At 36.0% G+C, this 16,535-nt stretch overlaps 1 protein-coding gene across 4 annotated transcripts in view; it reads left to right on the top strand.

The window, feature by feature from the left end:
• The window catches only part of ATG5 (autophagy related 5), a 129,119-nt gene that overhangs the window by 72,472 nt on the left and 40,112 nt on the right, over positions 1 to 16,535 (top strand). For all 4 annotated transcript variants that reach the window (XM_032858233.1, XM_032858234.1, XM_032858235.1 and 1 more), the window contains one exon: positions 1,016 to 1,110. In XM_032858233.1, coding sequence (XP_032714124.1) covers positions 1,016 to 1,110 — 95 coding nt within the window. The remainder of the gene's footprint in view (positions 1 to 1,015; positions 1,111 to 16,535) is intronic.

Below are 16,535 nucleotides of genomic sequence, written 5' to 3'. Positions count from 1 at the left end.
ATTTATAGTAGCATTATTCATAATGGCCAAAAACTAGAAACAACCTGAATCTCCATGAATTAATAAATGGGTGAACAAAACAAATTTGTCTCCGTACAAAGAAATATTATTTGTCCATAAAAATGAATGAAATCTGAGACATGCTACAACTTGAATGGACCTTGGAAACAAGCTAAGGAAAAAAAATATTAGGTACGAAAGTCACATAATGTATTATTCCATTTATGTGAAGTGTCTGGAATAAAGAATAGTGATTTCTAGGGTGATAGGAGGAGAGGAAAAAGGAGGGATAACTATTAATGGGTATAGGTTTCTTTTTGAGAGGATGAAAGTATTCGAAATTAGATACTACCAGTAGTTGTATAGTACTGAATATACTAAAAAACACTGAGTTGTACACTTTTAAAAGGGTGAATCAAAAAAAAATGAGAGGGTTAATTTTACGGTATATGAATTACATCTCAGTAAAGTGGTTTTTCTTAAACTGAGCCTGAAAAACTTATAAAGGAGTTATTTAATCACTGAGATTAAGCTACAATTGACAGTCATTGCTTAAATGTCAGTTCCACATTTTCTTCAAACCCTTTCCTGTAATTTTGTCCTCTTTACTGTCTAATGTTTATTGTGTTTGGTGTTTTTGTTTCCTTAAGTAAGTTCTGATTAAAACTTAGATCACTTGAAACCATCTTTTTCTTGTTTAGATGTAGGAATAGGATAAGGAATCTAGACATTCATTTCTGATGTTTTTGCCTTGATGACACAAGTAGTCAACTCTTCAGGGTTTCTCTTATGAGATGAAATGTATATGTAAATACCTAGGAAGAGGAAGCAATAATGTAGAAAAATATATTTTATATTTTGCTTTATGTTTAGTTATGGAAAGATAAGTTTAAGAAAAAATAATATTAAATGAAGCTTTTTCAAAAACTTCAAAGAGAATAACAACTTTCATTTCTTCATGTGAGTTTTTAAGTTATAATGTTCATTTTTAATAACAGATAATTTATCATTACAGATAGATTTGACCAGTTTTGGGCCATCAACCGGAAACTCATGGAATATCCCGCAGAAGAAAATGGATTTCGTTATATCCCTTTTAGAATATATCAGGTAGGAAGTGACATTTTTAATAATACCAACTTGTGAATGTCTCAGAATCTTACTTCTTGAAGTAGTGTGGTGTAGTCCAAAACTCTTTAAATTTGCATAGTAACTGAAGGGTATTTGTTAGGGCTTTCCAGAGCTCTTTGGGTGACAATCAAGTCAGAGACTACATTGAAATATTTTACTCATATGCAGTTGATCCTCATTGTTTGCAGATTCTGTATTTGTAGATTTGCTTGCTTTCTAAAATTTATTTGTAACCCAGAGTCTCAGTACTTAGCAGCGCTCTCATGGACATGTGCAAAGCTACAGAAAATTTGATTCACCCAACATGCACATTTTCATCAATGTTGTACCTTCTTGTTACTGTTTTCCTACTATAAACAAGTGACTTTTCCCTATCTGTTTAGTGCTATCCTTTTCACACTTTTGTGCTTTTTATTGAGGATTTTGTTTAAAATGGCTCCTGAGAGTAGTACTGAAGTGCCATCTTTAAAAAGAAATGCACAGGGACGCCTGGGTGGCTCAGTTGGTTAAGCAGATGCCTTCGGCTCAGGTCATGATCCCAGCGCCCTGGGATCAAGTCCCACATCAGGCTTCTTGCTCAGCAGGGAGCCTACTTCTCCCTCTGCCTCTGCCTGCCATTCTGTCTGCCTGTGCTCACTCTGACAAATAAATAAAGTCTTAAAAATAAATAAATAAATAAATAAATAAATAAATAAAAAGAAATGCACATATAGGGTGCATGGGTGGCTCTGTCAGTTGAACTTCTGACCCTTGATCAGCTCAGGTGATGATTTCAGGGTTGTGAGATCAAACCCTAGTCTGGCCCCATGCTGGGTATGGAGCCTGCTTGAGATTCTCTCTCCATCTCCTCCTGCCCCGCTGCCATGTGTGCACTATTAAAAAAAAAAGGAAACACACATAAAACAAGGTTATGCATTGGTCAGTTGAAGAACATTTTGTGACCAGAGACACACAGTACCCCAACCCTATATTTCCCCCAGTAACAGTGGTGGCTTGGTAATTGCTAATTCAGTGTTTACAGTGACTTTATAAAAACCACAAATAAGGGGAATTAATGTATTTAAGTGGTGACCCTTTAGTATTGCACAACAAAATAGGTAAGTAGAGCTCTCCTTATGGCACACTTTCATGGAGTAAAGAAATTCCTGTTTCTGTGGAGTACTTTAAAACTCCTAGGTAAAAAGTTTTGCATATAGCAAATTCTTTGTAAATATTTGTTGAGTAAATGGTATTCCAGAAAGTAAGTTACCTACTATCTTGAAAAAGCAGTTGAGAATAGAAATTGGAAACATAATATCACAGATATGGGCTCTAATCCCACAGAACTTCTATTCAAACTCAGGTTGTGTCATAAATTCCCCTTATAACCTTTTTTAGTATGCCGGTCTTTACTCTGCTACTCTGTAGTAATTGTTTAAATCTTTTAGTGAGGCATCAGTCACATAACTGTATTAAAGAGGAAAACAGATTGATTGAAAGCAAGTACACAAAAATCCCAGCAGAGTCAAAGAATGAAAAGTGTTTCTGCTTCTTTTCATTGATTTCATTAACATAATGGTAGATAGACTATTTTTAGATCATGGATTCATATTATGTACAATAGAAATAAAATGAGAAAAATTCCTGTTGGAATAAGACCAGATGATTTAATTAGCCACGCTTCTCTGTTTCCTTTTTTTAATTCCACAAGTCTTTGTTAACCACAGATATTATAGAGGGGTTTGGAAATACCACAGCTTATTTATTTATACATAATTTTGTACTATGAAGAATCTGAGGCAGTTTACACAAATATACAATCAGAAAATAAAAGATTTAAAGTCAAAGCCATATATCATGAAAAATCTGAGGTAATTTATAAGAATTTGTAATCACAAAATAGAAAAGAATTTAAAATCAAAACCACTGAAAATTAAAAAATGGAAATTTAGCATGAAATTACATAAGCTAGGAATGAGTGAGATGCTCAGATTTATTCAAATTGACCTGCACATTTGACCCTGAGTATTCTTGTAGCCAGAGCAAGGGAAATGAGATGGGGTAACATTTTTTTTTTGTTATACATAAGGAGAAAACCTACTAGATTATTAGGGAAAGCTAAAGCTTCTCATGCATTCCATAGGGAAGAAATTTCTCATGTGACTTCATTTACAGGGAGTAGAGCAATTATTTTTTATAACTTACCTATAGTAAAAATGTAGTTTTCATAAAGCTGCTTCCTAAAGTGTTATTCAACAGTAGCTAAAGACAATGAATTATAAGCCCTAGATCATCCACAGTATAATAAAAAATTGGATGAAGTAACGGGAAGGCTAGTACTGGAAAGACTTTTAGGTTATTTTATGGAAGAATGTTTATCAAATAAGAAGGAGAATAATTGATGGAGCAAAGCATTTGGGGATCGGAGTTAACAGTAAAGGTTAACCCAGCAAATGAGAGGTCTGTGGAGAACTGTGAAGGACTAGGAGGGGGAAAATTATTGCTACTCATGTGGGAAAGCATCAGTCTTTTCTGTGTATCGAGGAATAAAGCCATCTGCTGGAAAGAGAGGCGTGCCAACAGTTTTGGAAACTGTTCTGTGTGAAAGTGGCCAAGTAGAACGGTTCCTGTAGTTGCCTAAAATGATGTGAGAAGGAAAGATGGCAGGAAGACCTAATTGTATTAGAGAAGAAATATCTCACATTAAATACCTCTCTATTAAGAGGTAAGAGAAGCTTTTACAGAGCTAGATTCACTGGTGATAAGCTTTTAGTTATTTCACAGAGAAAAGCCAAAAATGGAGCCGGATTTCATGGACTAAGTATAATACTTACAGTGAATAGGATTCTTCATGTAGTCTGTAAATCCCAAAGAGAGGGTCTACTTCTTCACCTTCACTGACATACAGATTCGTGATTAAAGTACATATTAAAAACCATAACAGGTTATCATAGAATTTCAGAGTAGTCCTTAAGTTTTCTGAGTGGATTTCAAAAACAACAAAAAAATTTTTTTTAAGTAAGCTGTATGCCCATTGTGGGGCTTGCACTCACCACCTTGAAGTCAAGAGTTGCATGCTCTGCTGACTGAACCAGCCAGGCAGCCCTCAGAAATGGTTTTTCAACAGCAGCCCACTTTAGGGCCAAGCTTGGAAGGGGAGGTTGGGTGGGGACAAGTGGGATTGGCTCAGGTGGTTGGACCCCTCTTTTGGGGCCTGACGGTTTGAAAGTCATCTCTCAATCTAGACAGACTCAGTTGCTTTGTCCAACTTAGATAGTTTTGATCTAGCCTGCATTTTGGATTGAGTAATACCCTCAGAATGCTAGTGGTATTTTTGAAGGTAAGGCTGAATTAAAAAAAATCTGTGTAGTAGGTTTAGCACAGTCTTTCATATACTGTGAGTGCTTCATAATTACTTAATTTGAAGTATTAAATAATAGGTATTAAAAGCACCAAAGATTAAAAACAAAAAGAAAAACCTGTCAAAGATCACAATGTTAAAGCTTAAAAACAGACTTTATTGTTAAATAATCCTGAACTGAAAAAGCTAGCAATTTTCCTTGGATTTAAATGTATGATGACTTTAACAAGGGTAGTGCTACTGTAGTAGTTAAGAAGACAAAATACTTTTAAAATTAACCAAGGGGCACCTAACCTTGTGTTCAGTTGGCTCAGTCCATTAAGCATCTGACTCTTGATTTCAGCTCAGTTCATGATCTCAGGGTCCTGGGATCCAGCCCTGCATCAGGCTCCCTACTCAGCAGAGAGTCTGCTTGAGATTCTCTGTCTCCCTCTGCCCTCCCTGCCCTCATGCATGTGTGTTCTCTCTCTCTCTCTCAAATAAATAAATCTTGAAAAGAAGTAAAATTAAAATGAAGGGAGAAGAGCAGGAGAAAGTGAAAAAGAACTAAAGCGTTGGAAGGGTTGAAACAGCAGCATATGGTAGTGTCAAGATCACAGTTTTGCTCTATTCACTTATTAGAAAATTGTTTTGACCATTTTCTGCTTCTGTTTCCTAGTCTGATAGTTTGTGACTACATGTTAACCTCATTGAGCTCAGAAGGTTGGAAAATTTTGGAGACGTAAAGCCTAAAGCACTTGTCCTTGAAAAAAAAGCTTTTCCTAGAAAGAGCACTCAACTAGGACTAGCACTGAACTAGGAGGACCTCCACGGTTCTGTTGGGGGATCTGACACTGACAAGCTTTGTGCTCACAGCAGGTTACTCAGCCTGGCTGAGCCCTTGTTTCCTCATCCATAAAATGAAAGGGGCATGACTAAGTGAATTTATACATCTGGTTAAAGTTGTTCTTCAAAGAAGCCATATAATAGGTTTGTATAATTCAATCAGTGACACTCTTATTTTTTAAAACATTTTAAACTCCTTACTTCAGAGCAGATGTATTGTTCTTACAACAAACATAGTCCTTTCATTTACAATGCTTTATGACTTTGAATCACTTCTGAAAATGAAGGTAGTTTATCTTTTTCATGAAGACAGGGTAATTGTTTTGTTCATGTGGTGTGTCCAGGGTCTGGAAAAGTGCCTGACATGTAGTAGGCATTTGTGAGCGTTTGTTAATTCATTAAATCATTCCTTCTGTCCTCAGTAGTTGATTTGGGGCAATTCCGTTATACCATGAGCTCCGTAGTAACGTACCATAATGCATTCCCAGGTCCTAGAAAAGTAGCTTATGTGTGGGATTTAGTGAAATAAAATATAACAGAAAGTCTAAAGACATTCCCCAAAGAGGAGTTTCAAAACTGTTCTGAGCTATATACCTCCTAGCACTTACTTGAATAGGTAGGTTCTGGCACATGTACTTCACTGTAGTTTCTATACTGTGCATATTTAAAGCTCCTATAGGGAAAGTGTATTATACTATCATTACTTACTGTGTAGGGGTTATTATTGTTAGAATGGTGGTGCAGAGGTACAGAGTGGGGGTGTTGTCATTTTCATGTTTATCATTATGTTCAGGGAAAGATTGTCAGATGTATTCAAACCTCTCATTGTGGTATCACAACGGAGAAGGATTTGGAGAGAGAAAATGTGAGGGGGGAGGGAAAAGAGAGAATGAATGTGTGAGAGAGAAAATGGTTTTCTAAAGTTCTATAATTAGACTGAAAGTGGGAAGCTAGAGAATTCTTAAAATTTGCTTGACAAAACGTGGCTGCCAGGTGGGGACTCTGTTAGGAAATAGCTTGCTGCCTGATCTTTCCTGTGCGAAGGAGTTGATAGTTTTTCCTCAAACAGGAGGAGCCAGCTTTCCTGTTAGCTCTGTGTCTTTCCAACTAGGTTCTTAATTGAATTTGATTAAAATTTTAGGAGTAAGGTATGTAAGTGAAAATAAAAATTTAGGAGTCTTAGTTTTTGCCCATTTCCTTACTTTTGCCATTCCTGGCTTTTTCCACTTCTCTATTGTGTATTTTTGAATCTTCCTTCATGCCTTGACCACAGAAAGACGGGCTCTGCTTTCTGTTTTCCTAATTATATGGTCTAACGGGTAATGCAGGCTTCTGTTGATGACTCCTTTATAGCAGATTAGTTTGTATGATTAGGATATTCCATTAAGTGTAGCTTTTACTAATACAATATTTTGATGAATCTGCACCTTTCATTCCTTTAACACAACAGATATAAATTGTGCTATTTGAGACCTTAAATTCATAATAAATGTAAGCAGAACCTGAAAATCTAGGTCTATTAAGATAAATGAAAGGCATCACTTTTACTAAAATATTTTTCTTTGCGGAATCATAGTAAAATTCCTCTATAGCAAGGGGTTTGAAAAGGAAGGGGCACTGAGCCTCCTTAAGTCAGACCCACTTCATCTTTGGAAGCCTTGGAACCACCATATGAAGTAGGGATCATTGTCCGATTTTTACCTATGAGGAGGCTGAAGCTGAGGGATTTTAAGTTACTGGCTCAGGGGCACACAAATGAAATGTGAAAGAACCAGAAATCAAACCTAGGTGAGACTTACAAAGTATAATTAAGTTTACAGAATTTTCAGGTCATAATTAACCTGTAAAGTGAAATCCACCTTGACAAATTGATAGAAACCTAGAAGACCTCTAACTGGCAAGACTCTCTAAAGGCTGCCTTGTGTTCAGATTGTTGGAAACCTTCAGTTATTTTTCATCTGTAGCTTGACTGTATGAGCTCAAAATGAGTATAATCTAGTGACAGACTTTTAGTGGTATAAGTAAAATAGGTACAAAAGTAATCTAGAGATGCAGTTAGACCAAAAATGTGTCATTTCTGTCATTTACATAACAGTTTAGTTTGGTGTGTGAGTTTCGGGTCTATGTTCCTGAAATCCAGGTGCTTCATATTAGCTGGTATTCTAGAGATGAGGTTGATGGCAGCAGAAAGTGTTTCAGAAATGTAACCTAAATGTTATTTAGAATAGCACATGTAAACAGATGGTGGTTAATGAGGATATCTGTTAAAAAGTTTTTTAAAGTGACCATGAAGGCCTTAGGCATTGGTATTTACATTGTAGAGTGAAAATTGGACACATTTTGTTGTGTCCTTCAAGAAGCCATGGATTCATAAATGCTATGCTGCCAATAACACTGTGTAAGAAAAGTTTATTTTATGCACTCATTCATTCAGCAAGTTCATTGACTCATAGAAATTTGCACGTGATGCTCTGTGCTGTGTATGGGGGATACAAATGTTGATTCATAGTATATGTCATCCTTCATAGAGTTTGTAGTTCAAAGGGAGAAAGAAGCTAATCAAGTAAGAATACAAACAAATGTAAAATCACAGCTATAATAATGATCGGTGCTATGAAGCAGAGATATATAATACAACAAAGGCCTAAATCCTCTAAGGAAAATTTGATCTAGTTTGGGAGGGCAGAGAAGGCTTTGTTGCTGAAGTGTTACGTCTCTTGAAGAGTCGGCAGATGGGCGGAATTGAGGAAGGCAGAGTGATGAGAGAGCTCTGTAGGCAGAGGGGACATTGTTAAGTCTTGAGCATGGAGTTGAGGGAAAATAAGGTTGCAAATGTAAGGGTTAGACCATATTAAGGAGTTTTCTTTTTATCCTCTGAAAATTTTTAGTAATCTTAATATCCATTCGTATTTAGATTGCTTAATCACCTCCTTTATTCTGTATGTTATTCTAGAGTTATAAATAAATTCAGAGAATCCTCTTAGGAACAACCTAATGGTATTAGTTTTAGTTTTAATACTTGTTTTCTAAGAAAGTTAACATAATTCTTAATTGTTTTTGGAAGTTGTTCATCAGTTAAATGATGTCAAAGATTAACTTGTCACTTCCTATACTGAAGAAAGAGTCAAAATTTTAAGTTGGTTTCAGAAATGCTGATTTAGGGGCGCCTGGGTGGCTCAGTGGGTTAAGCCTCTGCCTTCAGCACAGGTCATGATCTTGAGGTCCTGGAATCGAGTCCCACATTGGGCTCTGCTCGGTGGGGAGCCTGCTTTCCCCTCTCTCTCTGCTTGCCTCTCTGCCTTCTTGTGATCTCTCTCTCTGCTAATTAAATAAATAAAATCTTAAAAAAAAAACAAAAAGAAACGCTGATTTATGAATTTTGAAAAGTGAGAACAATAGAAATGTGTGGCAAATTATGGTGGTGTTTGTTAGGATCCCCCCTCCTCCAGGGTTTTGACAGTTTGGGTGAGAAATTGTGATTCTGTTCTTTAACCATTTTCCATTTTAGTTGATATCTTGCAATAACATGTAGCACAAGAGGCCAGAGAAAAAGAGCAGGGACTCACTGGGTTGTAAACTGAGCATTACTACCTTTAATTTTGTTTTTTGGTCATTTCCAAAAGAAATACTGAGTAATTTATAATATATATTTAACTATATTTATCTGGGCACAATAGCCCAACCAAACTGACACAGGAAATTTGCCATCACAATAGGTATATAGGTATCTTTGAGACTTTGCTTTTCATTCTTTTGGGTATATACTCAGAAGTGGAATTGCTGGATTATATGGTTAATTCTTTTTTAAATTTTTGAGGAGCTGCCATACTGTTTCACATAGCAGCTGTACCATTTTACATTCCTACTAATAGTGCACAAGAGTTCCAATTTCTGTCATCACCAGCACTTACTATTTTGTTTTTTGTTTTTTGTTTTTGATAATATTGTTTTTAGATGGAAGATGTATCTTTTTTTTAAATTAGTAGTTACATCTTTTTTTTTTAATTAGTAGTACATGTATTTTTTTTTTATTGTTAAGAAGACCCCTCCCTATACATCTGCAGGTTGTGTACATTGTTATCTCACCAGCCTTCCTTATAAGATAGATTTTTTATATATATATCTTATTCATCTCGAATTTATTTTTATGTACTGTGTGAAATATACATCTTTTTTCCCTTCCATCTGCTGACTTGTTATAATAAGACCACTTATTAAATAAACTAGGGTCTGATAAACCTTTTCTTTAAAGAGCCAGATAGTATATATTTTCTACTTTGCAGGCCAGATGGTCTCTGTTGCACCTGTATAACTCTGTAGCTTAAAGCAGCCACAGACAGCTTGCAGATGATGGATATGGCTATGTTCCAGTTAAACTTTATTTACGAAAACAGGTGAAGATCACAATTTGATTTGCAGGCCATACTGTATTGACTTCTGATACAAACTGTCCTTTTCCTGCTGGATAAAAATGCGAGGTCAGCTTTACATTAAAATATTTTAACTACTGGGATCTATTTTTGGTTTTCCTGTTTTGTTCAGTTGGTATATTTATTTATTCTTAAGCCCATATTACTTTGATTTGATTTTATTTAGTTCTCTGATACCTGCTGGGGAAATTCACCCCCCCCTTTTTTTAAGTACTTTCATGTTTACTCTGCCATTAACTTTTTTCACATGATTTTTAAAATAATTTTATCAACTCCCCATGGACTCTTGTTCATTTATAAGTGAAAATACATTAAATTTCTATTTTTAATTTTAGTAGAATTAACCTTCTTATGTTATTAAGTCTTCCCAGATAAGAAAATGATACATCTTTCTTATTACTCAGATTTTATGTTCTGTTTAGATTTTAAAATTCTCTTCAAATAGGCCCTGTACTTTTCTTTTTAATTTAAGTGTTTTGTAGGTATTACCTTTCTTTCTTTCACTTCCATTTTTGCATATTGTTTTATGGCATCAGCCAAAAAAAGCAAAAACAAAAAACACCTCTTCCCACCATGTCCTATCAACTATTTGTTTTTCTTGATTCATTGTATTGCTAGTATTACTTTGCTAGGACACTATTGAACAATAATGGTCCTAGTAGACATTTCTCTTTGGTTTCTGCTATTCATTGATACAGTTTTACTGTTTCATCATTTGGAGGGGACTGGGTGGCTTTGTCAATTAAGTGTCCACTTTCGACTTAAGACATGATCCCGGGATCCTGGCATCAAGCCCCACATTGGGCTACCCATTTGTGGGGAGCCTGCTTCTCCCTCTCTTCCCCGCTTGTTCTCTCTTTCAGTATCTCTCTCTCAAATAAATAAAATCTTTAAAAAAAAGGTTCATCATTTAGAATGATACATAGCCTTTATCCGACCAAATGAATTTCCTTTTAGATTTTTAAATTAGAAATGGATAGACTCAAAATGGATGAAAGACCGAAGTGTGAGATAGGAATCCGTCAGAATCCTTGAGGAAAACACAGGCAGCAACCTCTTTGACCTCGGCTGCAGCAAATTCTTGCTAGACATGTCTCCAAAGGCAAAGGAAACAAAGGCAAAAATTGTTGAATTATTGGGGCTTCATCAAGATAAAAAGCTTTTGTACAGCAAAGAAAACAGTCGACAAAACCAAAAGACAACCAACAGAATGGGAGAAGATATTTGCAAATGACATATCAGATAAAGGGCTAGTATTCAAAATCTATAAAAAACATGAAACTCAACACCCAAACAACAAATCATCCATCCAAGAAATGGGTGGAAGACATGAACAAACATTTTTGCAAAGAAGACATCCAAATGGCCAACAGACACATGAAAAATGTTCAACATCACTTGGCACCAGAGAAATACAAATCAAAACCACAGTGAGATACCACCTCACACCAGTCAGAATGGCTAAAATTAATAAGTCAGGAAACAGCAGATATTAGTGAGGATGTGGAGAAAGGGAGCTCTCCTACATCGTTGGTGGGTATGCAAGCTGGTGCAGCCACTCTGGAAAACTGTATGGAGGTTCCTCAAAAAATGGGAAATAGACCTTTCTTATGACCCAGCAATTGCACTACTGGGTATTTACCATAACGATACAAATGTAGTGATCTGAAGGGGTACATGCACCCCAATGTTTATAGCAGCAGTGTCCACAATAGATAAACTATGGAAAGAGCCCAGATGTCCGACAGACGAATGGATAAAGAAGATGTGAGATCTACGTATATAGATAGATATATCTATACACACACACACATATGTATATACAATGGAATATTATAGAGCCATCAAAAATATGAAATATTGCCATTTATTACAATGAGTATGGAACTAGAGGGTGTTATGCTAAGCAAAATAACTTGATCAGAGAAAGACAATTATCATATGATCTCACTGATACGTGAAATTTAAGAAACAAGGTAGAGGATCATAAGGGAAGAGAAGAAAAAATGAAACAAGACAAAACCAGAGAGGGAGATAAACCATAAGAGACTCTTAATCTTAGGAAACAAACTGAGGATTGCTGGAGGGGAGGAGAAGATGGGGGGGATGGTTAGCTGAGTGATAGACACTGGGGAGGGCATGCGTTAATGCCTAGGTGTTGTGTAAGACTGATGAATCACAGACCTGTGCCACTGAAACAAATAATATACATATGCTATTTAAAAAAAATGAATTTATTTATTTATTAAAAAAAAGAAATGGTTGCTAAATCATTGAGTAGCTTAATGAAGCTACTATTTTTCTCTTTTTGTCCTTTTTAATTTGGTACTTCTGTTTTTTTTCATTCCTTTAATGTTGACCTTCCCTTTCTTGAAGCTCACAATTTTATTATTGAAAGATCCTACCCATTTTCCACATTGAGACACTCTTACTGCTTTTCCTCTCCATAAGATGAAACCTTTAGAATACTTCACCTTCCCTGTACTCCTCTAGTCTTCCGCTATATAGAGACCCGTATGCCACTTTTTTACTTCGGGTTCCTTAATGGGTAGTCTTTGCTAGAACAGTTCAGTATCTGCACTTTCCGGCTGTTACCAGATTTTCCATTGCAGGTTCTGCCTTCTCTTCCAAGGATAGTTGTCTAACATTTATGTTTCGTATTCCAGATATTCCGTAAATATCCAAGTTATCAGTTCCTGATAGAGCTTTTGGTAGAATCTCTCCCTGGTCTTCTCTTTCTCTCCCTGCCTCAAGAGTGAGAAGGATCCAGCCGTATTCAGCTTTTCCTTAGCTCTTGGAGTCTATGTGCTTGCTGGTCCATAGTCTTTTGTCCACCCAGAGAGAACACTGCAAAGAATTACAGCTCCCATCATGTAGTCCCTGCCTGCCTGCTCACCCCAACAGCTGCTTTAGTTCAGGAGAGCTGCTGTGTTGGGTAGGAGACAGAAGTGGGAGTAGGAGGGAAAGGGCAAAACATTAATCTTCCTCACTCTCACAGTACCCTTCAAGTATAGTTGTTTATATATGTTATTTTTCATACAAAGAATTATATAACAGTATTTGGGGCGCCTGGGTGGCTCAGCGGGTTAAGCCTCTGCCTTCGGCTCAAGTCATGATCTCAGGGTCCTGGGATTGAGCCCTGCATCGGGCTCTCTGCTCGGGAGGGAGCCTGCTTCTTCCTCTCCCTCTGCCTGCCTCTCTGCCTGCTTGTGATCTCTCTCTGTCAAATAAATAAATAAAATATTTTTTTAAAAAAGAATTCTATAACAGTATTCCTTGGGGAAAAGTATCTAATAACTCATATCCTAGCTGTGGCAGTAGCATGCTAAGATATACATGGAAACATCTGTGCTTAGAAGTTAGGATTTGTCTGTTGTAAAAGACAAAATGTAAAGAAAGACAAAATATAGGATGGGTGCTCAGTTCCTAAAAATAACTTCTGATCCAAGTGCAGATAACAGTTATAAAACAATAAATAACTTGCAAGTTGAGGTCATATCATTCATTCTTACAACCATACCACTGTCTATTTTCATAACATTTGCAGCACCTCAAAAAGGGACCATATACCCATTAGCAGTGCTATTATGGACATATAATTTAATATGTCCTTTTCTCACAGGATGTAATACTTTCAAAGTTCACCCATCTTGTAGTATGTACCTTATCCCTTTTTATGACTGAATAACATTTCATTGTATAACATAACACCTTTTGTTTATCTCTTGATCAGTTGGTGAACATTTGGGTAGTTTCCACTTTTGGATTATTGTGAATAATGGTTTCATGAACTTTTGTGGACATGTTTTTCAGTGAACACAGTTTTAAGTATGTACCTATCACTGGAACAAGTAGTAACTCTGTTTAACCTTTTGAGGACTGCCAAACTGTTTTCCAAATTGGCTGCACCATTTTATATTCCCATCAACAATATATGAGGATTTCCATTTCTTCATATCACTGCCAACACGTGTTCATTTTTTGTTGTTGTTGTTATTATGGTCATCTTAAGTAGCTACAAAGGGGTATTTTACTTTGATTTTGATTTCCATTTTTCCCTAATAACTTAATATCATATTGAGCATCCTTTCATGTGCTTACTGGCCATTTATGTATCTTCTTAGTTGAAATGTTTCTTTAAATCCTTGGCTCATTTTTAAATTAGGTTGTTTTTACATTGTTGATTTATAAGAGTTCTTTATATACTTTGGATACTAGACCTTTACTAGATATATGCTTTATGGATATTTTCTTCCATTCTGTGGATTGTCTTTTTAATTTCTTGACAGTACCTTCGAAACACAAAAGATTTTAATTTTGATGAAATCCAGTTCATTTTTTCTTTGTTTTCTGATGCTTTTATGTTGTTATATCTAAGAAACCATTGACTAATATGAGGTGATTTTCTATAGAAATATAGATCTCTTCCTATGTTTTCTTCTAAAGTGTTACAGTTTTAGTTCTTCCATTTAGATCTTTGATCTATTTTGAATTAATTTTGGTATGTGGTACAGGATAAAGGGTCCAACTTCATTCTTTTGTACGTGGATGTTCTGGTTCTTCCAGCATGATTTGTTGAAAATAATTCTCTTTCCCTCATTGGATTGTCTTGGTGCTCTCGTTGAAAATGAATTGTCCAGGGGCGCCTGGGTGGCTCAGAGGGTTAAGCCTCTGCCTTCGGCTCAGGTCATGATCCCAGGGTCCTGGGATCGAGCCCCGCGTTGGGCTCTCTGCTCAGCTGAGAGCCTGCTTCCCTTCCTCTCTCTCTCTCTCTGCCTGCCTCTCTGCCTGCTTGTGATCTCTGTCTGTCAAATACATAAATAAAATCTTTAAAAAAAAAAATAGAAAATGAATTGTCCACAAATGTATGGTTTTTGTATGTATACTCTTCTGTTTCACTGATTATCTGTCTTAACCTATGCCATTACTACACTGTCTTGAATTCTGTAGTTTTGTAGTAAGTTTTAAAAATGAGAAATAGGAGTCCTCTATCTTTGTTCATTTTTAAAAAATTATTTTGGCTGTCGTGGATCTTTTACATTTCCATATGAATTCTAGGATCAGCTCATCATTTTCTGCAAGAATGGCATGTGGGACTTTGATAGGAATTGTACTGAATATGTAGATGAATTTGCGGAGTATTGCTATCTTAACAAACAATATTAAGTCTCTCAATACTTGAACACAAGATTTCTTTCCATTTATTTAGGTCTTCAGTTCATTTCAACAAGCTTTTATAGTTTACACTATACAAATCTTATACTTTTGTTAAATTTATTTATTCTTGTGTATTTTTTTATCCCGTTTTTTATCATTTTTAGATTATTCATTGTTAGTGTATATAAGTGATACTGATTTTTAAAAGATTTTATTTATTCATTTATTTGAGAGAGGGAGAGAGGCAGAGAGAGAAAGAGTTCAAGTAGGGGGAAGAGCAGAGGGAGAGAGACAAGCAGACTCCCTGCCAAATGGGGAGCCCATGACCAGGAGATCATGACCTGAGCCAAAATCAGGAGTCAGATGCTTAACTGACTGAGCCACCCCGGTACCCCATTAATATTGATTTTTTATATTGATCTTGTATCCTGCAGCCTCAGTGGCCTTGTTTATTACCTGTATTGGTTTTTTTCTGATTCCTTAGAATGTTCTTTGTTAGAAGATTATGCTAAGTGAAATAAGCAGAGAAAGAATTATCATATGGTTTCACTCATGTGTGGAACATAAGGAATGGCATGGAGAACATTAGGGGAAGGAAGGAAAAACTGAAGTGGGGGGAATGAGAGAGGGAGACAAACCATGAGAGACTGTGGACTCCAGGAAACAAACAGGGTTTCAGGGCGGGGGTGCGGCGGGGAGGAAAGGGGCTGGGTAGCTGGGTGGTGGGTATTAAGGAGGGCACGTGTTGTAATGAGCACTAGGTGTTTTATGCACTATAATGAATCATTGAATACTACATCAAAAACTAAACATAATAACAAAAAAAAGATTGTTTCTACAGAAAGAGATATTTTTACGTCTTCCTTTCCAGTTTGAAAGCTCTTTATTTTTCTTGCCTTTTTATTCCCTGACTACAATTCCCAGGATAGTGCAAAATAAAAATGGAAAAACTGGACATCATTGTCTTATTCTTAATCTTGCGGAAAGTTTACAATCTTTCACTTACAGCCTGTAAGTTTACAGTTTACAAACTTACAAACTAACAGCCTGTAAGTTTCTCTTAGATGCCCTTTAAAAGATTGAGTTCCCTACTTTTTACTATTTTGTTGAGTATTTTTATCTTTAAAGGATGAGATTATTTTAAGATTTTTTTCTATATATAGTTTTTTGTTGAATCACCTTATATTCCAGGGACAGATCCCATTTGGTCATGGTATATAACATGTAACTGGATTTGGTTTGCTAGTTTTCATTGAGAATTTTGTTAAGAATTCTATATTCATAGGGATTATTAGTCTCTAGTATTCTTGTAATGTTTTTGGTTTTGACATCAGGGTGATACTGGCCTCATAGAATAAGTTTGGAAGTGTTCCCTCTAAGTTTTTGGAAGATAGTATGAAAGATTGGAGTAAAATCTTTAAATAATTGGTGGAATTCACCCATGAAGCCATATGGTCCTGGGTGTTTCTTTGTGAGAATATTTTAAAATTACTAATTCATTCTCTTATTTGTTATAGGTCTGTTCAGATTTTTGACAGTTTTTGCCATTGTTCTTATTACTCTGTGGAGAAGATGTTATTTGAGATCCTTATTCCATTATTGATGACATGACCACCTCATAATGAATTTTGGGGTGTAGGTGGCAGAGGAAG

Source organism: Lontra canadensis, unplaced genomic scaffold (genome assembly GCF_010015895.1).
Source record: "Lontra canadensis isolate GAN:19392208 unplaced genomic scaffold, GSC_riverotter_1.0 scaffold14, whole genome shotgun sequence".
Taxonomy (NCBI): domain Eukaryota; kingdom Metazoa; phylum Chordata; class Mammalia; order Carnivora; family Mustelidae; genus Lontra; species Lontra canadensis.
Note: the sequence above shows the minus strand (reverse complement) of the source record. Positions and strands in the feature narration are given on the sequence as shown.